This window comes from Leopardus geoffroyi, chromosome B2 (assembly GCF_018350155.1).
Source record: "Leopardus geoffroyi isolate Oge1 chromosome B2, O.geoffroyi_Oge1_pat1.0, whole genome shotgun sequence".
NCBI lineage: Eukaryota > Metazoa > Chordata > Mammalia > Carnivora > Felidae > Leopardus > Leopardus geoffroyi.
The window spans coordinates 18713835-18741650 of record NC_059332.1 but is presented as its reverse complement, the minus strand read 5'-3'; the positions used below and the strand labels follow the sequence as shown (position 1 = coordinate 18741650).

General features: G+C 38.9%; 1 protein-coding gene and 1 pseudogene across 1 annotated transcript in view; one reads left to right on the top strand and one right to left on the bottom strand.

The window, feature by feature from the left end:
- LOC123609868 overlaps positions 1 to 27816 on the bottom strand; it is a 225929-nt gene that overhangs the window by 184255 nt on the left and 13858 nt on the right. Inside the window, exons 4-6 of the mRNA XM_045500895.1 lie at positions 14586 to 14672; positions 7626 to 7706; positions 3540 to 3685 (exon numbers count right to left, since the gene is read on the bottom strand). Of these exons, the coding sequence (XP_045356851.1) occupies positions 3540 to 3685; positions 7626 to 7706; positions 14586 to 14672 (314 nt within the window). The remainder of the gene's footprint in view (positions 1 to 3539; positions 3686 to 7625; positions 7707 to 14585; positions 14673 to 27816) is intronic.
- Positions 10667 to 13410, top strand: LOC123609349 (annotated as a pseudogene).

Below are 27816 nucleotides of genomic sequence, written 5' to 3'. Positions count from 1 at the left end.
GAAACCATACCCTATGACTTACTCGAATACTAAAAGAAACGCATCTGAAATCAAGAATTTTGCACTTTAGATCTGTATACCATAACAGAACCTCAAACTTTCTGGGAGTTTAGAGATGCTAAATTTTCATTTCTAAGAAATTATGTTCATGGGGATTTTTTTTTGAAGAATGACCAGCCTACTCAGTCTCTAGATATCTAAAACGCTATCCTTAGACCATGTCCAACACCTGAGATAGATGTTCGGATCGTCCAATTTTGCCTGATTGCAGAATTAGTTGTCTTTGTCCCTCTCAGGTGGCTGTTCCGCTACGTGTCCACACATTTTTTAATGACATAAATTTCTCCAGTGACCCCACTTGCCTAATAGATCCTACTATTGGAAAGGAGGAAAGAAAAGATGGAAACAATTTTATCTTTTAGTGGGAACTAAAACTAAAATACTATCAATCACAGCAAAAAAAAAAAAAAGGGGGGGTAATATATGAAATAAATCTCCATGAAAAAAAAGTAACAACTAATAACATGTTTTCATTTTGCAAATCTCTTTTCACTTGGAGGTGCTGATGGAATGTGAACTGACAGTAAGTAAATCAACAATTGATTGTGACCGCATTAGATAAAGATTTTTCAGAGCAAAGATGACATCAGTGGAATGTGTTTACTCATTCTACATGGTAACCTGTTTCTCCTTCAATGCTAGTCAGCTTTGACAAGAATGCCCCCATCTGAAACCTTTTGTTTCCTGGGATGTTCAAAAACGTATGCCAGGTAACTAATGAGGAAAAAAACGAAATACGTACAATGGAGGCTAAAGAAGGAAACATGCGAGTGCCATAAATTGGACAGTAAATTTTTCTCATGTAGATTTAACCAATCCCTTGAATTAACATGTGGAAAGTCACCACTGCTTTTTTTTTTCTCACCATGATATGATGTTTGTGCTCTTGTATTGTTTACCTTTATAATTTTATTCATGATATCTTAATTTATATTTAATATAATATTTAAGGAGTGATACATAAGCGACTGTATTGGTTCAAGTAATCATGTAGAAGTTGAGCTCATGTAAATGTCCTTAGAGATTTATAAAAATCCATTTTAGGGGCGCCTGGGTGGCTCAGTCGGTTGAGAGGCCGACTTTGGCTCAGGTCATGATCTCATGGTTCATGAGTTCGAGCCCCACATTGAGCTCTGTGCTGACAGCTCAGAGCCTGGAGCCTGCTTCAGAGTCTGTGTCCCCCACCCCCACTCTCTGCCCCACCCCTGCTTGTGCTCTATTTCTGTCTTTCAAAAATGAATAAACACCTAAAAAAATTTTTTTAAATAAATAAAAATAAAAATCCATTCCATCTCCAAAACTTTTTCCATATTAACTACAGAGGTAAATACAGTCCGGCCTACAGAAAATATACTGGTTAATCTGTTAAAGTGCCTTACGAAATCCGTCTTTTATTTATGGAGATTTCATTATGGATTTTACACTTCTACATTTTTGCTCGTATTTGGGGAATGAGGGTTCAGACATGACTTTCACTCATGCAGAATACTAGATTTGATTCAGTCCCGTTGCCAAATGCCAGTCAGTTGTAAAGAATTTAGAAAAGGGGGTGGCTCAGTGGATTGAGCATCCCACTCTTGATTTCAGCTCAGGTCCTGATCTCACACTTTTGTGATTTCCGGCCCCGTGTCAGGCTGTGTGCTGAGAGGGAAGAGGCTGCTTGAGAGTCTCCCTCTCTCTCTGCCTCTCTCCCCTCTCTCAAAATAAGTCAATAAACTTAAAAAAAAAAAAAGGATTTAAAAAAGTAAGGGTAGCTAATACACCCTGATAAGCTTTTTTTAATGTTTATTTATTTTGAGAGAGAAAAAGAGAGCACCCTAGTAGGGGAAGGACAGAGAGAGAGAGGGAGGAAAAGTCGTAAGCAGTCTCTACACTGTCATTGGAGAGTCTGACACAGGGCTTGATCCCAGGAACCTGAGATCATGACCTGAGCCGAAATCAAGAAGTCAGATGCTTAACCAACTGAGCCACCCAGGCACCTTACACACTGATAAGCTTTTTAGAATGTGCCCCTGGAAGATGCTTGGTTCAAACTAGCATATTATTCCTCCACTACCCCAAATCCAACATTTGATTTATAAAATCAAGCCAAAAACTTAAAATAATTTTCCTTATTATGGCATATTACACATAAATCGTGGCTTAAAACCTCCCGAAAGCCTGGTGACTTAATTGAATAAACTAACCCTACGAATTTTTATGAAGACGTTTTCTATCTCCTAGACATTAGAAAGCTTGTAGGAAAGGCATGAAATGACTTAGGTCTGAGAATTACCCAGCCAGAAACAAAACCAATCAATTAGGTGCATAGCTTTAACAAACTTGATCACAGAAGAAATTCGGGGGCACAACAATACCTTGTTTTTCCAATAAGTATTGAATGAAAAATAAAATAATTTTATTTTTAAACTCTCTTCCTGGACATTTCCTATCATTTCTTGTATATGATGTACCTGTTCTTAATCAGTTGCAGATAACTAGGTTTTCCCCTGGGAAGAACGCCATTCTTTCTTTCCTGCCATTTAAGGAGTACCTCCTTTGTGTTGGATATTTTATGTATGAGTCATCTCCTTCTGGTGATATAACTTGTCTCTGGTGATATTTTTTTCCTTTTTGGCCTGAATCCGCTTACCTTTCACAAACAACAACAACAACACACACACACACACACACACACACACCCCTCTGGAACTACCCATGTGTAACGCTTCTCTCTCTGGTGGATCTGAGCACATATTGTTACATTAGGGATCAACAGAAACACATACAGAAAACAGGAAAGTGTTTCCAAAGTCAACACAATCCCTGGGCTACAGACGGCCTTGTGGGGCAGGAGTCACAACAGTTAAAATGTCCAAGTTCCCTTTTAAACGGTGACTTCACAAATACCGGATTATTCACGTGTCATGCAAAACAGATCCAAGTACTTTCTTAATTGTATCCAACTATGTTGATGCTGTTTTCAGATTTCATTACAGACCGTTCATAATATGCTACCTGTTAGCACGCTTAGCATGAAGTAAAACCGGATGAAGTAAAACTAAATTGTGTGAGGGCTGGGATTGATATTGAGAAACAGCATGAGTTCTGCGTGATACAACGTGTACGAAAAATGAGGGAAAAGATTTGGGTGAGTCATGAATCATGCGTTCTAGACAGGCATGGGTTGGAAAAATCAAGAGACAATGGGCAGGACCGACATTTCAACTGTTACCTTAGAAAAAGATTATCTTTGGGCACCCGGGTGGCTTAGTCAATTGAGTGTGGGACTTTGGTCCAGGTCATGATCTCGGGGCTCGTGAGTTCGAGCCCCACATGGGGTTCTCTGCTGTCAGCCTATCAGCACGGAGCCCACTTCAGATTCTCTGTCCCCCTGTCTCTGCCCCTCCCCCACTTGTGCTTTCCCCAAAATAAATAAATATTTTAAAAAAAGGAGAGCGATTATTTTAACATTTATCGATGTATATTTGAATGCTGACCTGTTCCAAAGAAGAACTTCCAAGCAGAATTGTATTTTTCTGAACATATCCTTCAGATGCCTTGCTGCCCTCTTTGTGGGATTCCGGTCTCTTTCTGGAATTCACTGTCTCTTCAGAATCCAAAATCTCCTCCTGGCGGCTCCCATCTATTCGCCCCAAAAGGATCACACGAAACTTGACTTTCTCTATGTCAATTTAACGTTGGCTTAACACACAGTAATCTAACCACTTTTTTTTTCTTATAGGGGATAAAGCTTGGTTTTCCGTAATCTACAGTTTAAGCAAATTATTTTCTGTCTAATGTACCAGGAAATCGCTAAAGCCCGGAGCAAGTTGTAAGGTTAAAACACAACCACAATGCCAACAACTTTTGTTCCTCTTCCTGTGATGCTCACAAAGTGGGTAAAGTATAGGTTCTGCATCCCAGCCTTTTTTCCCACTTACCAAATAGATCCTGAAGTGTAGATACCCTGTGTTTCTGCGCCTTAATATTACATGTTGTTTACCACAACATCTAGCAGTTCTTCTTGTTTTGTTAAAACCAACTTAGGAGATGAAGAGGTTCAGAAGAGGCCAGTGCACTTGGGTTCATTTTTCTTTTCTTTTCTTTTAATGTTTCTTTATTTTTGAGAGAGAGACAGAGACGGAGCATGAGTGGGGGGAGGGGCAGAGAGAGGGAGACACAGAATCTGAAGCAGGCTCCAGGCTCTGAGCTGTCAGCACAGAGCCCTATGTGGGGCTTGAACTCAGGAACCTGAGCCAAAGTCAGACACTTAAGCAACCGAGCCACCCAGGCGCCCTGGGTTCATTTTTCAAGTGGGGAACACTGAGAACAGTTCCCAAGCTATGCAAACACAGAGGGACTTTATTTGGGTTGCCCTGTTTATTTGCATAGAAATGCCTGCATGTCTATAAACGCTGCATGTACGTTATTTCTCTCTCGATCATCTGAAAACAGTAGCATCTACAAAAGGCATTTCTTCATCTAGCTGGATGGACACTGTAAATATAAAACAAATGTCTCTCTTCCAGGCTCGGAAACAAAAACGCCAGAAGATAAAATATGGGATTTTCCACGCCTTCCAAAGTTAGAATTTTAACAAAAATCTAGGCACTTTTTTTTTTCAACGTTTATTCATTTTTGGGACAGAGAGAGACAGAGCATGAACGGGGGAGGGGCAGAGAGAGAGGGAGACACAGAATCGGAAACAGGCTCCAGGGTCCGAGCCATCAGCCCAGAGCCTGACGCGGGGCTCAAACTCACGGACCTCGAGATCATGACCTAGCTGAAGTCGGACGCTCAACCGACTGCGCCACCCAGGTGCCCCAAATCTAGGCACTTTTAACCAAAGGAAGAGAGCTTGGTTTCCAGCAGGACGTGAGGCGGGGAACTGAAGAGAGAGAGCACTGGACTACAGTGTCCAGAGTCCTGTTGGCCTTTCTTCTTTGTTCACGGATACACTGTCTCGCCTTGCACGAGTCTTTAAACCTTCTAGAGCTCAATTATATCCTTGTGTATAATATAGCTGATGAGGAGCCTGACTATTCACTCTGCAAGTTCCATAAGCCTTTTGTAAGCTCACAAATGATTTCGAAAGCCTGTTAGGTGCTACCTGTAAACGTGTACCTGGGTGGCTTCCAGGATCCAAGTTGCAAAGACGTGTCAGAATCGAAGGGACATGATAGATAGAAAAGTGCATTGCTCAATGTTTAGCACACACACACAAAAAGGTATTCAATATCTATTTGCTGACTCAGATATTAGACTAAAAATATAGAAGTCTCACTTACTCAAACACAACCATTTATGTTTAATTTTATGTGTCCGCTTGGCTGGGCTGTGGCGTCCTGTTCTTTGTTCACATTCGGGTCTAGATGCTGCCATCCAATGTGTTTTTTAGATGTGATTAACATTTAAAAGGTCAGTAGACTTTGAGCAACATAGATCACCCTTCATGATGTGGGTGGGCCTCACCCAGTCATCTGAAAGCCCTAAGACTAAAAGATCGGGGTGTCCCAAAAAGGCAGGAATTGAGTCTCAAGACTGCAAGCTAGGAAATGTGGCCTGAGTTCTTGGCCTGCTGGTCTGCTCTGTGGATTTCCATCTCACGACTGTACCTCTATCTTACTTGAATCTCCAGCCAGCTGTCCTGTGAGATTATGACTCAAGCCTTCAACTCCTGCCTGAATTTCATATCAACTCTTACCTGAATCCCCACCCTACCAGTGTGTCCTAAGGATTTCAGACTTGCCAGCCCCCATAAGTCTCTCTTTCTATTGGTTCTACTGCATTCTGCTTTCTGGGGGAGTCCTAATTGATTATTCAAGTTAGGATTTCTCAAAACGAGGGATCAAGCTGGCTTGAAAAATGAGTTTGTTTGGTTTATAAAGAGAAAATGAAATAAAAAGTTACACAATCTGATCATTAAAAAGCAAAGGGGATGGGGCGCCTGGGTGGCGCAGTCGGTTAAGCGTCCGACTTCAGCCAGGTCACGATCTCACGGTCCGTGAGTTCGAGCCCCATGTCAGGCTCTGGGCTGATGGCTCAGAGCCTGGAGCCTGTTTCCGATTCTGTGTCTCCCTCTCTCTCTGCCCCTCCCCCATTCATGCTCTGTCTCTCTCTGTCCCAAAAATAAATAAAAACGTTGAAAAAAAAATTTTTTTAAATAAAAAAATAAAAAAAAAAAGCAAAGGGGAGATGTATCTAGGCAGGAATAAAATTTTTAGGGGATGCTATTCTGTAAATGGGGATTTAAAAACGGGGCCTAACCTTTAGGATTGTTATCACATTTAAACAAATTAATATTTACACTATTTAGAATAGAATGGTCTTAAGACAGTGCCAGGCACGTAGTAAGAACTCAGTAAATGTTTAGCTGGTGTTAATATTTTCATTATCATCAATTATCTTCACCATCATTTCATCAATTATCAGTTATCATCAGTTATCTTCATTATTATCTGTATGTGCTTATGATGTCTGCCCACATAATAATTAATAATTTAATCCCCGTAGCTACCCCATTGTGGCAAGTATGATATGTCCGTTTCACAGAAGTGGCAAAGAAATGTTAAGAAATTGGCCCAAGGTCACACAGTAAATGGTGAAGATTAAACATACAGTCAATAGAAAAATACCATAAAATATAGAGGGCTTAACCATGAGTCTTGCCTCCTCACATGAATTTTAAAGAATTATTTAAATAAGAAAGACAAGGGGCGCCTGGGTGGCTCAGTCGGTTAAGCGGCTGACTTCAGCTCAGGTCATGATCTCGCGGTCCATGAGTTCGAGCCCCGCGTCAGGCTCTGTGCTGACAGCTCAGAGCCTGGAGCCTGTTTCAGATTCTGTGTCTCCCTCTCTCTGACCCTCCCCCGTTCATGCTCTGTCTCTCTCTGTCTCAAAAATAAATAAACGTTAACAAAATTTTTAAAAAAAAATAAGAAAGACAAAATGATCATTTGAGAAGAACTAAGCAAACACTAAAGAAAAAAAAATAGAATTTTTCCCCATGAATTTGAATTCATGTGTATACAACTGACACTTAATGCTTTGGTAAAAACTCCAGTGTGGTTCTGGCACGAATTTGTATGTGTTAACCTAAGAATTTAGATTTTAGTTTTTAAGGGATTACCTGTAAATTCCTAGATTAATACACATGAGAATTACTTACTTAAAGAGCCTAACATTCATAAATATGAACTCCCATGTTAAGATTGAAGACAATATACTACTTGTCTTCTATCACCCAAAGCACTTACTTAAAAGCTAAAACACACTCTTTAAAAAGAATGGCTTCATATTAGAGAATCCAAATATGCCATATGCCATTGTAAGATCCCGCAATAGTAAGTAAATCATTTTTGCCATTTAGGGTTATAAATTCTATGTACTTATAGAAAATAGGGCCATGTTTAGCTTTCCCCCCAACTTTAGCTATATTTAGGGATTTTCAGCCATCAGAAGCACACATAGGTCACCAATCAATGGTTATATTTAGAAAATACAGATTAGCTTTTGCAAGAAACCGTCTTAATGAATTTGCAACTAATGTTAATACAAAAGGTTGAAAATAATTAGTTTCTTACCTTGGGCTTCTCCTTGTCCTCTCTCCTCAAACAGCTTCATTAATCGATCACTGAGAATTCTAGTATCAACTTGCAGGGGTGCTAAAAGAACATATTTATGGTAACTTTCTCATCAGTTAATTTAATTACAAAAAGAAATTATCAACCATTATGGCTATTTAGTTATTTATAGGTCATAGACACAAATTCTATCCAATATGCTGCCTTGTTCTGAAATTTAAAAAAAAAAACCTTTAGTAAATCAATGATAACTGGAACAAGGACTTTTAAATGTATATCACAGGCTATTCATAATAGGATACTTCTTCTCCATTAAAAGTGATCTAATATTCAATGGAATATGATATATACTACACAAGAGTCATGTCAGAACAAGCCATTATGGTTTGTCAAATCATAGAAAAGAATATTTAAGCAAAATGAATATTTTCTACTAATACTCGCTGTATATCTTATTTTTTACTGAATATATATAGGAAACAACAAACTTGGGTGGTGTTAGGTGGTCTTAGATTCCCATATATATGCTAACGCAATATAATAGCAAATACAAATGCTACTTAGTTCTTTTGTGAACCTAAAGTAACAAGGTTATGTCAGTACAAAAAACACAAACAACCAAAGAATCAAAGAAAAAACACATAATCATAAAAACACGACACTGGAAGAGGGTTTGAAGAATCATCCAGGTAGATTTGCTGCTGGAAAGAACCAAACATAAACGATGCCAATGTGGATGACCACCCCAGTCTTAGAAGTCGAATATACATACATACATCAAATATGTTCCCCTTCCCATAGAAGGCAAGTGAACCAGCTAAACTGTGGTTGCACTTTTACAGTAGTAGTTTTAATCCAGCCCAAGTATTCCTACTACTTATCTCTCTCTTTGCACTCCATGGGTGAGCCAATGCTGAAGATGGTCATTAAACTCTACAACTCACACCTGAAACTCTACCACCAAGTGGTCTAGAAGAGCCTTGAGGGGTCTTCCCTGAGCCAGTTAGAAGCTCCTGAAAATTCCAGGTCTCCCCTTTCTATCCATGCCTATGATCTTTTGAACATTAGTGTTGGGGAAAAAATCCAGTGTAGCCTATACTCATAGGCTTAGGTTGCTGGAGCCAGATAGAATGGTTGAAAAGGCAACCTAAAAAGGTCTTTAAAGTTAGTATCTTCTGCTCATTGAATCCTGCAGATGGCTTTCCCAAGTAGCAGTTGACCTGCAAGCGTTCTTTTCCTGACAAGGGCCAGCACAAACCTCCTACCACCCCAACACTTTGGGAAAATGGAGAGGGGCCATTTCTGGAAGCCATTTTGCAAATTTTGCATCAGGGAAGCATGAACTTGCATTCCAGCATTGCCTGGATCTTTATAACTCTTAGTGGAACAGTTACAAAACTTACAAAGCTGATATATGGCTCATAAAAGAATCTTATTTGGAAGTTAACAGTGAGCAATAGCAAAGGCATAGATGGGGAAATACCTACAGATGTAATAAAAGCTTCAATATAAGGACTTGGTGGTCCTGACACACCGATGGGGGTCACAGACAAGAATAAATGAACATGCATTTGGATGTTAAAACAAATGGATAGCCAAAAGGTAAATGGGATCAATACAGAGATAACATCTTTAGAGAGAGGCAAACCTACGTCCAGATCCCAACTCTGCCACTTACTTGCTCTGTAACCTGAGGCAGATTCTTAGAGTCCCTGAACTCGAATCTCCTTGCCCCAAAGATGAAATGGTTGTGAAGGTTAAGAAGATAACACACATAAAGCACCTCGTTTCATTCCTGGCATAGAGTAGGTACCCAGTAAAGGGCAGCCACCCCCCCCCACCTTTACTTGTTTGTTAACCATTTAGCAAGTGTATGAAGTACATACTTTTTTCAATAGTTTAGATTCTGTGATTCTGAATTAGTGTTTGTGTTTTCACTATGAAGTAATGAATTCTAGACCACTTTTGGGGTGTTGTATGAGAGAAACCTGAATAAGAGACCCCTAACCAATAATTGTTATAGAGGTTCTGGTTTCTTTCCTTACCAGGCAGACCCGGTAGGGAAACCCCCTCAATGATGTCCCAATAAAACCCTGGAGAGTCAAACAGGTTACATAAGACAGAAACTGAAAACAAGAGAATGTCCCCTTCAAACTCAAATTCAACAATTTGGATGAATCTGCTTATTTTCCCCTCCAGAAATTTTCCCAAAGGGAAAGGTAGAGAAAGCCAACAGCACAAATGTAACTCCCAAGGGGAAAGAGAACAGAGAGAGCCAAAGAGGGGGGTCCCCTCCATGCTTGCCAGATCTCTGTGATCTTAAGAAAAATACTAAATCTTTCTAAGCTTGTTTCTTCATCTTAAAAGTGGAAATAATAACAACTACTTTGGGTGATTTTGCATTGGTTGGTCAGAGCTACTATACCCAGCTGAAGACATCCCTTGAGCACTCAGTAAGTCATAATAACCAATGTTTACAGAAGACTTGCCAGGTTTTGGATATTATGCTTAGCACTTCACGTTCATTTAGTCATTTATACATGAACTCAACAAATATTCCTCAAGTCGACTCATATTCTATGCCGTCTGCTGTGGTAAGATTTAAAAATTCATCAGCATGGGGCACTTGGGTGGCTCAGTCGGTTAAGTGTCCAACTCTTGGTTTCAGCTCAGGTCACGATCTCACAGTTTCGTGAGTTCAAGCCCCTTGTCTAGCTCTGTGCTGGCAGGGCAGAGCCTGCTTGGGATTCTCTGTCTCCCTCTCTCTCTGCCCCTCCCCTCACGCTGACTCTGTCTCTCTCAAAATAAAAAAAAAAAAAAAAAACTTAAAGAAGTTCATCAGTGAACAAGGTAAGCAATATCTCTGCCCTCTGTGATCAGAATATGGGGAGAAATACATATCACAGATAACCTCACTAATAAAGAGATTAGTGATCATTCCGTATGAGTGTGATAAAGAAGGTATACAGGGAAACATCACCTTGGTTAGTCAAGGGAGTTGAAAATTGACATTTAAGCCAAAACTTCGGGAAGAGAGTCCAATGGCCAGTAAGGAGGCTGCCCCAGCATCTGGTGAGTGTCTGGTGTCCAGAAAGAGCTCCATGAATATAAGGAACAAAAAGAAGTCCCACGTGGCCAGAGCGCAGTGAGCACGTGGCTGGAACCTGAGATGAAGAAGGACAGTATATCGGTCTTTACTTTGAAAGCAATAGGTAACAATAAGAGAGCATCAACGAGGGAGTGGCGAGACGCTGTGTAGACAACAGATTAAAGGAGAGAAGGCACAGATGTGGACAAAAGCAGTCCAAAATATTCCAGATAGGAGCTGGTGTTCACTCGAGACTGGGTAGGAACAGCAGAGATGCTGAGAGGCAACAAAGAACGAGATCTCATGTATCTTGTGATTCCCGTGTCAGCAAATAAATATTAGGTGCTATATATGAGCCAAACATTACGCTGGAGTCTAAGGACCTTTAAGGTTTAGTGGAAAAGAAAGCTGCTAAAGACATAAGTATAGCGATAAATATGTAAATAATAACTAGGATGCATGTCAAAGGAAAAAAAAGAGTGATGAGAGAAAGAGAAGCATACTTAAAGTCTGGTGATCAGGGAAAACACATTTCGGGTATCAAATCCATGGGCCTCAACACTCTGTAAGGTATTATTATGAATTAGTTATTATTAAATAAATTCAACATGTGATGGTTAACTTGATGTGTCAACTGGGGGTAAGCTGTGGGGCCCAGTGGTTTGGTCAAACGTCTGTCTTGATACTGCTGTGACAGTATTTCTTAGATGTGATTGACATTTACGTTGGTACACTTTGAGTAAAGCAAATTACTCTACAGAATGTGGGTGGGCCTCATCCAATCAGTTGAAGACATAAGGGAAAATGCAGGTTTCCCAAAGAAGTAATTCTCCTCAACACTGCAAGATAGAAACTATGCCTCCATTCCAGTCTGTTGCCCTGATGAATTCAGTCTCAAGACGGCATATCAATGCTTGCCTGAATTTCACATCAACTTTTACCCGAATCTCCATCCTACCAGCCTGCCCTACTGCCCTGCAGATCGACTTGCCAGCCCCCACAGTCACATGAACCAATATCGGAAAATAAAAATAAATCTCCCTTTCTTTTTGTCACTCTTTCTCTCTATCTCTCCCTCTGTATGTGTGTGTGTGTGTATACACACACATATATATATATACATAAAATATAGGTATTATATACATGTATATTATATGTATTATGTAATACATACAAACAAAGAGAGCCTATTTATTGGTTCTGTGCTCTGTTTCTTTGGAGAACCCTGATACGTAAGCTAATATTACCTACATCAAATCATATACACGTGTAAAATAATAAAACGCTGTGCAGCTTTGGAGTGGATGGTATATAGAAGGACTGAGATCTGAAGTCCATATTAAGTAAAGTGTATTTACCAAGAGCCAAGAACCAATTGTCCATTGTTTCTACAATCTTTGTTACATAAAAATTAACATACTATCCTGCCAGGACTTATTGCTAAAAAGAGAAAATGGTGGTGGTGTTGGCAGATTGTTGACACTGAAAAAGAGTCATAAATTCTACGAAACATTGAACGTTGTCTAACATATGTCCCTTTATATTTAAATTCCAGGAAGCACAAAGTAAGATAAGTGCTTGAATATAGGTATAATACTGTCCTCTATTTCTCATACATTTACTTCTCCCTTTTTTGGTGCCCCCAAATCCCTCTTTCATCTATATTTGAACTCTGCTTTCACCATATACACTTACATTTCTATTATACGCTGCCTCAAACTGTTTTGGAAGTAAGTAGAGAACAAATTATAAATAGCTTTGCCACACCTACTGCAAGAATCAAGACGATTCTCAGCAATGAGACTGACAACCTTTCAGAAAATGTCGACATCACTCTGAAGGGAAGCACTGATCTCATGAAGGGCCCCGGAGGAATCCTGTGAAGGGACTTAAATCATGTCAATACAGAACTCAGTCTCTTTGGAAAGAAAAGGAAGAGGTTCTGACTTGACAAATGGTGGGAAACAGAAAAGAACTGGCAGGGCACCTGGGTGGCTCAGTCGGTTGGGCGTCCAACTTCAGCTCAGGTCATGATCTCACAGTTCGTGGGTTTGAGCCCCATGTAGAGCTCTGTGCTGACAGCTCAGAGCTTGGAGCCTGTTTTGGATTCCGTGTTTCCCTCTCTCTCTGCTCCTTTCCTGCTCACACTCTGTCTCTCTCTCTCTCTCTCAAAAATAAAATAAATATTTTTTAAAAATTTTTAAAAAAGAAAAAACTGGCTACTGTTTGCAGCATCCGTAGTCACATACAGACCACGGTCAAGGGCGTTACACTGGGCTTCCGTTACAAGATCAGGTCTATGGATGCTCACTTCCCCATCAACATTGCTATTCAGGAGAATGGTTCTCCTGTTGGAATCCGGAATTTCTTGGGTGAGAAATACATCTGCTGGGTTTAGATGAGGCCCGACATTGTTTGTTCAATCTCTCAAGCCCAGAAAGATGAGTGAATTCTTGAAGGAAACGACATTGAACTTGGATTGAACTCAGTTGCTTTGACTAGGTAAGCTACAACAGTTAAAAACAAGGATGTCAGAAAATTTGGGAATGTTATCTATGTTTCTGAGAAAGGAACAGTTCACCAGGGCTGATGAGTAAGATCTAAGTCGTCCAGCTACAGAAACAGCAAGATGCCGGTGATTTTTCAGACTTATCTGTGATATTTTCAAGATGCGATAAAAGCTGTATTGACTCTGGGGGAAAAAAGCAAATGATAAACAAATGAATATGAGAACAAAGCTGAACCAGGGTGAAGATAGATGGCAAACGATGTAAAGATGGCCACCTGCTTGAAAATGTAGGACCCAGAGGGAAGTACAGGCATTGGACAATCACTGCAGACTAAGGAAGAGTGACTCACAATATTTTATTCTATTACACTTACTTGTCCATGGTTAGAGCCATTCATATCTTATCGAACATCTTATTAAGTCAACTTTCGTCCTTACATTACAAAAATTCCCCCAATGCAACTATATATTGTGATCTCCGAGGAATTAAAACAGACTTCAGGAAGAATCCAACCAATAACTCCTCTCCAGAATTCACTGGGATTACCTTTCATCCCCCAAGTGTATTGGGCAAATAAAAGGCTCGGATTTTTTTTTTCAGTTTTCAGTTCACCTTGCTTTGGGCTACTGCTAAAAACTATCCTGAGAGTAAGTCCTCGCCTTCTCTTGTACATGTCTCTTTTGATGATATCCGTGGATTCTGTATCGTCTAAAATTAGGCATAGTTACTGAAAGCTGTCTTTTCAAAAAATGTTTGCACTGTGTTTGATCCCTTTTATCGGAGGATTTACCCCTCTCTTTCACTAAAAAGTGCAGATTCACTGACTGGCGCCCAACGGTGAAATACGGTCTTTGTTATTTTACAACTGCAACCAGACTCGAGGTTACAGAAGAAGAAATCAGAAGAAGTCATATCACTGCACCTTGTGGTTCAAAACTTAAGTGGTGGTTCCATGCGTTCCAATGAAAGGAATTCAGTAGTCACTAGGCAAGGAAGCTCCATATGCTAGATGAATTTTGCACTGCATCCAAGAATGCTCATTTTAAGCTCAAAGAGCAGAGGCGGCATTTGTAAAGGAATGATGCGCCTCATATACATAACACAGGCCTCATAATGACACCAAACTGCTTAAGGCCCCGTGTCAAATGAAAGCAAATTCTTGCTGCTTCTATCTGACCAGCTGGCTGTCCTTGATCAAAAATTACCTTCGCTGCCCATCACGTTGTTAGTGGTTAAAACTTACCATTTAAATTGTAAGCTGCAAAATCTAAACGGAACTGCATGTGTGATCTTTGTCACCTCATTTTCATGAATGGAAAAGAATATTCTGACACAAAAATTACATACTTAATTCTAGCTCACCCTCTCTGCTGACCTCCATCCCACACTGCCTTGGGTTTATTTCCTCATCCATCAGTGGGTCAAAGTAATTTCTGCTGTATTCATTTCCTGTGGAAAGTACACGAAGTAAGGGTCAGTGATTATTAGAAGCACATGAACCAAAATGTTAATTTTGAAATCGACACCAGCACAGAAGGGCCATTTTAGCTACTTTATAAGCTTAATTTTTGTACAAGTCCTTCCAGGCCTCCTTTTTTGTAATTATCATCTTGCAAAAGGTCAGAAAAGGTAATTCAAGAAACAAGTTCATGCTATCTTTCGGTTGCTAAAAAATTAATGAGAAAATTATCAAATGTAGACTTTAGAATAATAATATAAAAAACTTAAGCAAAATTATGTTTAGGATAGACTCAAAAAATGGACACTGTTGGATTACAGTGATGTTTCAAGTTCACCGATCGTTGTGTTTGCCTGCTTGTATATCGTTCCCAAAGTAAACTGTGTTGTTGTTTCCGGAATTCTGTCATCGACTTACTAGTACCTTCATTATGAGAAACTGTAGAAAATTTCCATGTTGACAGTTGACTAAAAAGAGAGAGAGAGAGAGAGAGAGAGAAAATAGAGAGAGAGAGAGAGAGAAGGAAGGAAGGAAGGAAGGAAGGAAAGGAAGGAAGGAAGAAAAGAAAGAAGGAAGGAGGAAAAGAAGGAAGGAATGAAGGAAGGGAAGGAAAGAAGGAAGGGAGGAGGAAAGGAATGAAGGAAGGAAAGGAGGAAGGAAGGAGGAAAGGAGGGAAGAAAGGAATGGAAGGAAGGAAGGAAGGGAGGAAGGGAGGAAGGGAGGAAGGAAGGAGAAAAGGAGGAAAGGAAGGAAGGAAGGAAGGAAGGAAGGAAGGAAGGAAGGAAGGAAGGAAGAGGGAGAGAGACAGAGAAAAAGAAGAGAAAGTGAGAGATGGTATTGCTTATAGGTCTTTTTTGTTCTGTCAAGTTAAGTTACATGAAGGGAAGGTACCAGTGATGCAGTCAGAAATTTGGTCAAAACACATCAACGCTCTCAACAAACCAAACAAAAACTCTCACTTTATGTTTCCCACTTACCTTTGTCCTTATCTCGATAATCAACCTGCAGCATCGAATATGACTTTGTAAGAGAGAAAAGAGCCTGTTATCAATTTTCCAAATCCAGTTTCATACTTCCTGCAGACCAAAATGTACATGTCCGTTGCTAGTAATTTGAACTCAGTAAAATATAACCTACTCTGACGATAATTCAAGTTGCCTCCAACACTGTCCAAGAAATAAAGCATCATAGTCTGAAAACAATAGTACTTTTGAAAGTATTGTTCACAGGAAAGGGTTAACATATACTAGGCACACGGTGATACTCCACGGTATATTTGATTTAGGATCAAAAATAATCCAACCAGCGTTTCCTTTTCCAAGACTAAATGGAATTTTGATATGAACCGAGGTTTAATTTATATTTCTGGACTGGCACATTTTTGCTGTCAGTCTCTGTTCCATCAACGTAGTAAGTACAAGAACTGAAAATCTGCTTTTCCTTGAGGTCTCAATAAAGGAAAAAAATAAATAAATGAGTTTCATTTTTGTTACTTTATCTGTCAACAACTACTAGGCTGGTATGAATCTTGGCAGTATGTAATCAAAGTCTTGTGTACTGCAATAACACAGCCGTTCTCCCTCACTCACTGTGATTGTTTTTGGTTTTTTTCCCCCTCTACCACAAAGCACTGTGGTACCCTAAGCTCAGCCTTCCATATGCTCGCAAAATAACTCGCCTATATGAGAGCGCAAGGGGTGGTCTATTTCTTACTACTAATGGAAGCGACAGCCGTCAACAATCGGTGCCCAGATCCTGCAATCTCCCCCCACCAAGTACAAAACTCAATTCTTTGTCTCCTGAAACGACTTAGTAAATAACACCGAGAGAATCAAGACCTTGGAGAAAGAAACAGAGGGAAGTCATTTTTAACCAAAAGTCTGGAGAAGTTGATTTGCTTTGTAACCAAATGTATTAGCCAAATTTATTTGGTTCGTAACCATTTTCAATCCCTGCTGTCAGTGGAAAGATGAGGGTCCCGCCCAGCTGTGCCAGGGGGCCTGCCCCCTGGGATTGCTGGGAGACTCCATTTCCACCCCCCCCCCCCGCCCCGCCCCGAGGGTCCCCTCAGGGCTGGGTGCTTCCGCAAGCCCCTGGGAGGTGGGCCCCTCAAAGGTCCACGTATGGTTTTGACATCTATGCAAATCGTTCCTCCCACATTCATTCTGGGCAGAGGCACACATGTAAGTTATAAATGCCATGCCTGGAGTGATTTATGTTGTGCTCCGCATTCTGGGAGAGGACAGGTAAACGCTAATAAGGAATCTTTACAAAGTAAGACAGGCAATCCACGGGTTCCCTTTTAGCATCCCCAAATTTTAGCTTATCTTATCTTTCTTATCTTATGTTATCTTGTTATATTAATGTTATGTAACTCATATAGTTTATATAATTCATATCTTTATATAATTCATGTATTTTATATAATTTATATATCATTATGTAGTTCATATAATTTATGTAATTAGTATATTTTTGTATATTTCATAACTTCATATATTTTGATATAATTCATATACCTTCATATAATCCACATATTTTATGTAACTCATATATTTTTTGTATTTCATATATTTTATATAATTCACATATTTTTTCATATATTTTATATAATTCATATATTTTATGAATATATATTTCATGTATTTTATATATTTTATAGAATTCATTATTTCTATTTCATATATTTATATAATTCATTTTTTATATAATTCATATATCTTAATTCATATGTCTTTATAAAATTCATATATGTTGTATCATTCATATATTTTTACAATTTGTGTATTTTCCACTATATTTTACATCATGTTGTACATTGTGTTACATATACAATATAATATATAACATATATTATACTTGATCTATGATATTATGCTTGTTTATTGTCTGCCTCCCTTACTAAAAAAAAAAAATCAAAACCTAAAGAACATGTTTTCAGACTAACCTAAAATAAAATTGTTCCATGGGGACAATGACATTATCTCTTTGTTTACTGCAGCCCCCTCGGGGTCTAGAAGTGTGCCTGGCACACAGAGGTACTCATAACATCTGAATTCATTTGTTAAATCAACCCTTCTCGGAAACCTACTGCAAATTCTTCCCTGTCTGAGATGATTTGTCTTGATTAACTGAACGACTTTTTTCCCACTCTTTATTCGTCTCTTCCTTTCTATTCCCCACCCCCTCTATCTTTTCTTCCAAGATCCCTCTTCCCTTTGCTCTTTAACTAAGTGCTTTCTAGGAACAAAATATTATGTTTGTGGATTTTAATAAGGAGCAAACAAAGCACCATGGCCTCTGCCTTCAGAGCACAATGAGTTCAGAGAACAAGGAAGGGAAACTATGCAGTCTGGTAAGATTTAATACTGTGGTAAAGGAGTTCTGTTCTAGCACATAGCAGGAACATCTAACCCATAACACTGGGGACTTAGAGAAGACTCCGGAGAAATTGCTACCTGACGTTAAGTTTCAAAATGTGATCGGGAATTAGCCAAATCTAAAACTACAGGGGAAAGGAATTTTTCATGGAAGGGGAAGCATGGGCAAAGGCGAAAAGATACAAAGAGCGTAAAGACGTGAGAAGCATGTTTCGTTAGCAGATGCTGTTCGATTTTGCTCAGTCCCCTGAAGTTACAATATCGTAAAGTAAGTAATGGCGTCCAGACTTCCTTGCTAGTCCCAGAATGGAGTTTAACTCATGTTTTTGTTCAAATGATTATTACGTTTTTGCACTTTCTGCTGGTATGATGTTTCCTATCTATTCATTCGACCAGTATTTATTGAGTGCTTTTTATGTGAATATGTCAGTAAAGTAAAATGCTCAAATATCCTTCCCCTCCCAGAGCTTACATTCTGGGAGTGGAAGAATAAAGGCAAACAAATATGTATATTTTATAGGTTTTGTGGGGTTTTTTTTTTTGATGGTGATAAGTGTCATGGGAAAAAATGAGAGCCAGATAAGGATGATGACGCAACTCAAGGACGAGTAAGGGTCATGTGTTTTGCATATGCCTTTGTTTCACACTAAGAATTACGCTCAAGATCAAATCACTATATTCTCAAGACTATAGAGATAGTGAAGCCATACTGCAATACTTATAACCTATTATTTATAACGTCTTATGATTTTGCCAAGTTCTTGCTATACAATAAATCAGCCTATGAGTCAGATAAGAACCTACACTTAAATGACAGAACAATTCCTCCTCTTTACGGTTATGTCTTGCCCTGATAAACCACTAACCTGAATACAGTAGGCTAAATCCAGTAGTCTAACACAGTAAAGCACAGCAAACCTATGATACATTCGGAAACAACAGACTTCATCCTAACACTACTAGCTCCTTTGCTCGAGTTTCATTGGATAGTGTGAGGATATAATAAAGTGGGATGGCTTTTGAATAGGGTGTAAATTACCAGAAGGTAGGTTGCTAATAGGATAAATTTCTGAAAGTGCCCTAGTCATTCAGAATATGCATTTGGATATATCTAAAATCATCTCACAGGAAAATTAATAGACCCACTGAGAAATTCAAAGTAGGGCATCTAGCAACATACATACAACAGATTCTAATTTCGCTGGCATTTAACTGTTTGTTATATTCAGATGAGTAATCTGAGAGCCCCACGTGTAAATATATATCTTACAGGATGCATTGAAGCAACTGGATGTGATACATAAATTAATAAAGCAGGACACTGGTCTTACAGGTACTCTTGGTACTCTATTTTTGTTTCCAACTTCCTAGAATTAGCCGTTCAATGTTTAGAATCAGCCTCAGTTGATTCATTTCTTGTGCTATTTTTTTACTGAACGGGGGGTGGAGAACACATGTACTTGCCTCTGCCCTTCCACACATATCAGGTTTTCCTATCATTTAACTCAGAGCAGCACAGAATGTAATCAGGGCTTTTACTTAAATTACAGTGTACATGAACTTTGGTCAGGAAATACTCCAGTGTGCACCCATGCAGTTCCTTGGGGGCTGTAAGAGCGAGAACGAAATTGCCCACCAGAGGAAGGTTAGCGTGAATCATGGCAGTGTCTTGGCTCAACGAGGCAATCACTTCCTTTCAAATCAGCTCCATTAGCTGCCGAGGAAGAAAATCTGAAGGCATCTATCTGTTCCTTGGGAGGTTTTTATCGACTCCATTCTTGTCCTTTTCCTGTGAATCCACCTGTTTCAGCTCAGCCTTTTATCACCAACCATCATGTTTTCTGTGATATACTGTCAGTGAAATAAAAATAGGAGAACTGCATGCAAACTAAATCACTAACTAAACGGTTTACATTCTATGATGCTAGCCATGCACCAAAATTTCACAAACTAGGATATTCTCCCGAACACTATTCCTTTTAAAGGCATGAAGGCCACGTAAGGATAATGAAACTGAATTGCTATGCACTTTATGAATACATTTGGGAAACCTTCCTAGTTTCCCCTCTTTGAAAATCCAGTATGAAGAACTCAGGTTTAAATGTCCACAATGCCAGTTTACATATACATATGTGGAAATCAGGGGCTGTAATAGAATATAGAAAGTGAAAACTATGTCCAACTTATACATGCCTTACCATACTAAATCAATCCAAATACTGTTTTATAAGGTTGATTTACACACATTTTATATATACATATACATATATATGTGTGTGTGTGTATATATATATGTATATATGTATATATTATATATGTATATATAATATAAATAATAAATATAAGTAAATATATAATATCTAATATTGTAATATATAAATACAATATTATAATATATATTATGTATATAATAAATAATATAATAAAATATAAAATATATGTGTGTATATATATATATTTTTTAAATAGGCTTCATGCCCAGCACAGAGCCCAACGTGGGGCTGAGATCAATGCCTGGGCTGAGATCAATGCCTGAGCTGAGATCAAGAGTCAGATGCTTGGGGCGCCTGGGTGGCTCAGTCCGTTGAGGCTGAGTGTCCGACTTCGGCTCAGGTCATGATCTCGCGGTTCGTTATTTCGAGCCCCCCATCGGGCCCTGTGCTGACAGCTCAGAGCCTGGAGCCTGCTTTGGATTCTGTGTCTCGCCCTCTCGCTCCCCCTCCCCTGCTCGCACTCTGTCTCTCTCCCTCTCTCTCTCTCTCTCTCTCTCTCTGAAGAATAAATAAACTTAAAAAAAATTTTAAATAAAAAAAGAGTCAGATACTTAACAGTCACACAGACACCCCCAAACATATTTTACATTTAACTTAAAGGTAACTAAAGATACAAGAATACGTCTTACTGTGATAAAGCATAGTATTATACTAAATATTTAAACAGAACAACACAACCCAAATAAACATCCAAAAATAAAAGTTAATGACAAGAACTCAAAGTATGATTCAGATGTTCACTATCAATACTATTATTCAGCACTCTCTTAGAAACCTTGGCCAAAGCAGTTAGAACAAACATAAAGAGGGGCGCCTGGGTGGCGCAGTCGGTTAAGCGTCCGACTTCAGCCAGGTCACGATCTCGCGGTCCGGGAGTTCGAGCCCCGCGTCAGGCTCTGGGCTGATGGCTCAGAGCCTGGAGCCTGTTTCCGATTCTGTGTCTCCCTCTCTCTCTGCCCCTCCCCCGTTCATGCTCTGTCTCTCTCTGTCCCAAAAATAAATTAACGTTGAAAAAAAAAAAATTTAAAAAAAAAAAAAAAAAAAGAACAAACATAAAGGGGTAGATGAGCTCAAACTATTGAAAATCATTATATCTTATGCAATTATTACTTGAAGATGATATGCTTCCCTACCATGAAAACATAAGAGATGTAACCAAAAAACTTTTAGAACAAAGGAGATATTATTGGCACAATAGCTTGAAAATAACCAGAAAATCGTTAAGAATCATTAACTTTTCTAAATACCAACAATAGCCACTTAGAAGACAAAATGAGTATAGAAAAGAAAAAGAAAACACCCGGGGGCACCTGGGTGGCTCAGTGGGTTAAGCATCCAACTTCAGCTCAGGTCATGACCTCATGGTTTGTGGGTTCGAGCCCCACATCGAGCTCTGTGCTGATAGCACCGAGCCTGGAGCGTGCTTCAGATTCTGGGTCTCCCTTTCTGCCCCTCCCCCCCACACACTTTGTCTCTTTGTCACTCTCAACGAATAAACATTAAAACAATTTTTTTTAAGAAAAAGAACACCCAGAAAAGCTCCAGAGCGCTCTCAAAAATTAAATTATTTATATTAGATTTTGCATAGGAGTCCGTTGGTCGTCATCAAGAGTATTCATCTTACTCAGAAATTCAAACTGAAAGGCATGAATTTCTTTAACAGCCGGGTTAAAAACAGCAAACGGATAATAGTTCTTTTTTCATCTTTACAGAAAAGCTAGCCTGTGCCAATTACTTGACCACTAACCCTGTATTCCAGAACGGGTGCCCTGTTGGGCAAATTCGCCTTCTCAACTGCTCATTCTTACTTCCTTTCCACATCTTGTGGGTATTTGAGATATCAGTGATTTGAAAATCTAAATAGGGTAACAGTAGAAGTTTGCTAACAAGTACTAATTAATTGAGCCATATTCTTTCTTCCCCGAAGGCCCTCCCTCGTGGTAGATTATGAGGCATCTTAACTTTCAAACCACCATAGTGCCGTTGAGTGCGTAATTCCTGCAGGGCATTATCCCACAGCACCTCGAGGCATTAATGCATCCTGTGCTCCCCTGGACCTCAAATCCGCAGCGGTAGAGTGTGTCCCTAAGTAGCTAGCTCCTAAACAAGAAGATCTTTCCATTACTTAAGTAATGGCGATAATTCAAAGGTGAAGTATAAATATACTATTTTTTTTACACATGTTTCAAAGTCCTTCCAAAAATATCAAGGTGGATTTCCTTTTTTTTTTTTTTCTAGCCTGAAGCCTGGCAGCATGATTCTACATGTAAATAAATTGATGTATGTAGCGTGCAATATTGCCTTTCAAATTAGGACCTACCTGAAATTAAACATCAATCACCCTCTAATCTTTTTTTTTTTTTTCCAGAGAGAGAAATAGGGAGAGAGAAAGTGAGCAGGGGAGAGGGGAGGGGGGCAGAGGCAGAGAAAGAATGCCAGGCAGGCTTGCATTGTCAGTGCAGAGCCTAACACGAAGCTCGTTCCCACGACCCAGGGATCATGCCCTGTGCCGAAATCAAGAGTGGGACGCTCAACTCACTGAGCCACCCAAGAGCCCCACCCTGACCTTTTTTATTGCGCCATCATTCATTTAATAATACGTCTTCCTCATGGATCTAAGGCTACTTGTATTTATGCACTATATTTAAGACTTCATTTAGGTAGTAATGTTTTCTTAATTTTTTTTTAATGTTTATTTATTTTTGAGAGAGAGACAGACAGAGTGTGAGCAGGCAAGAGGTAGAGAGAGAGGGAGACACAGAATCCAAAGCAGGCTCCAGGCTGTCAGCACAGAGCCCCATGCGGGGCTCGAGCTCACAAACTCTGAGATCATAACCTAAGCTGAAGTCGGAACCTTAACTGACTGAGCCACCCAGTCTGCCCAGGTAGTAATGTTTTCATCACAGTGCAGCACATTTCAATATGGAAGCAATCAATACCATGGATTATTAGATTTAGTTTAAATAATCTTAATTAATGTTCCTTTCTCTGAAAACTCTGGAAATTTATAGACGACTACACTTTATCTCCTAAAGCAAAGGGTTCAGGACTTCCCCTGGGTTGTTTTTGAAATAAGGTTTTTGGTCAATTTGCTGTTAAATTCTCTCTAATAGAAAACAAAAGTGATCTGAAAGAAACTCTAAATGGAGTTATTTGGAGATGAAGGACTAATTTATATTTAAGAGCATAAAATACTAAGGTCACGAAAAACTCTTCTAACAAAATTGTTCTTAAGATGGAAATGCAACCATTGACTCTAGTCAACATCATGGCTTGCAAAGTTTGAATGTATATGAAACTGCATTGGTATGGTGTAACTTCTTATTCTGATAGGAAGTTATGTCTTTTAAAATTTCACCAACTATTTCAGAGGATGTGGGTAAACAATCCAGTAACACATCCAGCTGCTAAGACGATGATCGCATCGCTAATGTGGCAGAAAACATTGTTCTGTCACATTTTGTTCTGTCCTTTTACTGTGCAGCTGTTTATATTAGGAAAAGACTTGGACTTCTGCAATACCAGCTTTGTGATTTCCAGTCTAGCATTTCCACGATTCTAAGATTCTTAACCATACTTTCCACCCTCGTATACATTCTTATGCTCACATTTTTATGTTAAAGCTATATAAATTTCACCAGCGTATAAATAGATCCAGTGGTTGTAATGTGTGAGCCCATTTCTCATCCATGAACCAGAGTAACAACGCAACATCTCTCAATGTTAAAATCATTCTTAAAAGAATTCTTATCCCAACCAACGATGTACGAACGATTTTATAAAATATTATCTTACGAACACAGTTATCCATTAGGGGTTTTGCTAACATCAACTTGAAGACAACACAGAAAATAATTGTGCTGAATGGTTGGTAAAAAGTGTTACCAATGGTTTCAATTTTAGCATTAACAGAAACAGGAAAAGATAACTCAAATAGATGTTCTCCTAATTTCCTGGGCAAATCTGTCTGATTAACTGTAAGCTGGCAGTTCTTTCTGAAAGGACAATAAATGAAACTTTTCTTATTCAATTGAAATTCTCAAAACTCAAATATCTGATTAAAATGCTCTTTCCCAAACTGAATGTTGTTCTAGAACTCTTACTCCATTAAAAAAAAAAAAAACAGGAAAGTAAACTTAAATTGATGTGTGTTGATTTGTATAAACTGACCAAATATTTTATCTTTCATGTATCTCCATAAAATATTTCTTCATTTCAGAAAGAAGGATACATTCCTGAGTGTTTATTTTTAACCTTTGAGGTCAATGAAGGAGATTCAACTCACTTAGGAGCCAAATGGGGTCTACAGACACAAATCCAGGTCAGTTCAATAAACCTAAAGCAAATGATTTGCCTGTCTATTTCCTTCATCTTAATAACAGTTGAAATGTCTTAAAGCAAAAAGAATATATATTTTTTAATGTTCTATAAATTTAGGGGTGCCTGGGTAGCTCAGTCGGTTGAGCATCCGGCTTCAGGTCAGGTCTTGATCTCATAGTTTGTGAGTTAGAGCCCCGAGTCGGGCTCTGTGCTGACAGCTTGGAGCCTGGAACCTGCTTTGGATTCTGTGTTTCCCTCTCTCTCTGCCCCAACCCCACTCACACTCTGTCTCTCTCTATCTCAAAAATAAATAAACATTAAAAAAATTTAAGTGTTCTATAAATTTCATATAACACTTGTTTCCCATCTTAAAGGGAAAATAGCCACAAGTGAGAGTGATGTAAACAGTTTTATACAACATGACTTCTAAAATAACCTAGGCTATGTGCACTATGGGGAGAAACAATTCTCATCACATATTTGCTCAGACAATTTGAATTATGCACTTTACATGTGCACTACAAGTTATTTTTATTACAAATTTTTGTGTGGGTGTAACTTTAATGGCTACACCAATCTGAAATTAGATTTAGAGTCACATTTATAACCGTAATCCATGATTTCTTTGGCTCAGGCACAACTATTATGGATCTCCTACCCTTATTTCAAACTACCCCTCATCTCTGCTGGAAGGATCTAAGGCCTTAGATCATATATGCCCAAACTAATTTCCCTCAGTGTCTTTAGAACATTTGCCATTTTCTTTCTCTACCGCTCTGCCTTCTGCTTTGCTGCTGCCTATGTAAAGGTTTTTCTACCAACAGAGGAGTTTTTCAAACCACTCTTATCATGGAATCAATGGTGGTGCCTCCATTCTATGAAGCCACAGGAAAACCACTTGTTGTCAATTCCAGAGCTGCCGTTGGGGCCACCTCCAGTGACCACTGTTGCCTCCAATACTAATATTTGCTGGTACCCATTCTAGGCTATGGCACATTCTCTCCAACATCTTCTCTTGTTCTGATCAGACCTTAGACTCGTGCCTCCATCCATCCCATGTGCCATTGTCAATGTCAAGTGAAGGGATATACATAGTCTTTGCCCACAAGGTACTCCTCCACATTATACAAGTTAGCAGGTAGAACCATTGTGGTTCTTCAACAACTGACAGAGATCTCAGTTCTTATTCCAAGACCCTCTCCCAAAATACCAGGAAGAAATGCCTGGGGATTAGATCATGGGATAAGATGATTGGCAAACACTACTGTAATCAAAATTTCCACACCCCACTCACAGCAATGGACAGACCATCTAATCCAAAAATCAACAAGGAAACAATGGCTTTGAATGACACATTGGACCAGATGGACTTAACAGATATATTCAGAACATTTCATCCTAAAGCAGCAGAATATGTATTCTTCCCCAGTGCACATGGAACGTTCTCCATAATACACCATATACTGGGACACAAATCATCCCTAAGTAAGTACAAAAAGATCAAGATCATACCGTGTATATTTTCAGACCACAATGCTATGAAACTCGAAATCAAGAAAGAATTACAAGAAAGAATTTGGAAAGGTAACAAATACGTGGAAACTGAAGAACATCCTACTAAAGAATGAAGGAGCTAACCAAGCTGTTAAAGAAGAAATTAAAAAGTATATGGAAGTCAATGAAAATGATAGCACCACAACCTAAAACCTCTGGGACACAGCAAAGGCAATCATAAGAGGAAAGTATCTAGCAATCCAGGCCTTCCTAAAGAAGGAAGAAATATCTCAGATACACAACCTAACCTTATGCCTTAAGGAGCTGGAAAAGGAACAGCAAATAAAACCCCAAACCAGCAGAAGACAGGAAATTATAAAGATTAAAGCAGAAATTAATGCTATTTAATGCTATCGAAACCACAAAAACAGTAGAACAGATCAATGAACCCAGAAGCCGGTTCTTTGAAAGAATTAACAAAATTGATAAACCACTAGCCAGTTTGATCAAGAAGAAAAAGGAAAGGACCCAAAGAAGTAAAATCAAGAATGAAAAAGGAGAAATCACAACCAACACAACAGAAATAAAAACAATAATAAGAGAATATTATGAGCAATTATATGCCAACAAAATGGGCAGTCTGGAAGAAATGGACAAATTCATAGAAACATATTCACTACCAAAACTGAAAAAGGAAGAAATAGAAAATTTGAACAGACCCATAACCAGTAAGGAAATCGAATTAGTAATCAAAAATCTGCCAAAAAACAAGAGTCCAGGGCCAGATGGCTTTCCAGGGGAATTCTACCAAACATTTAAGGAAGAGTTGAAACTGTTCCAAAAAATAGAAATGGAAGGAAAACTTCCAAGCTCTTTCTATGAAGCCAGTATTACCCTGATTCCAAAACCAGACAGAGACCCCACTAAAAAGGAAAACTATAGACCAATTTCCCTGATGAACATGGATGCAAAAATCCTCAACAAGGTATTAGCCAACCGGATCCAACAATACATTAAAAAAATGATTCACCACAACCAAGTGGGGTTTATACCTGGGATGCAGGGCTAGTTCAATATCCGCAAAACAGTTAACGTGATTCATCACATCAATAAAAGAAAGGACAAGAACCATATGATCCTCTCAATAGAAGCAGAGAAAGCATTTGACAAAATACAGCATCCTTTCTTGATAAAAAACTCTCAAGAAAGTAGGGATAGAAGGATCATAAAAGCCATATACGAGCGACCCAACGCTAATATCACCCTCAATGGGGAAAAACTGAGAGCTTTCCTCCTAAAGTCAAGAACAAGACAGGGATTTCCACTCTCGCCACTGTTATTCAACATAGTATTGGAAGTCTTAGCCTCTGCAATCAGACAACACAAAGAAATAAAAGGCATCCAAATTGGCCAGGAGAAGGTCAAACTTTCACTCTTCGCAGATAACATGATACTTTGTATGGAAGACCCAAAAGATTCCACCAAAAAACTGCTAGAACTGATTCATGAATTCAGCAAAGTTGCAGGATATAAAATCAATGCACAGAAATTGGTTGCATTCCTGTACACCAACAATGAAGCGACAGAAAGAGAAATCAAGGAATCGATCCCATTTACAGCTGCACCAAAAACCATAAAACACCTAGGAATAAATCTAACCAAAGAGG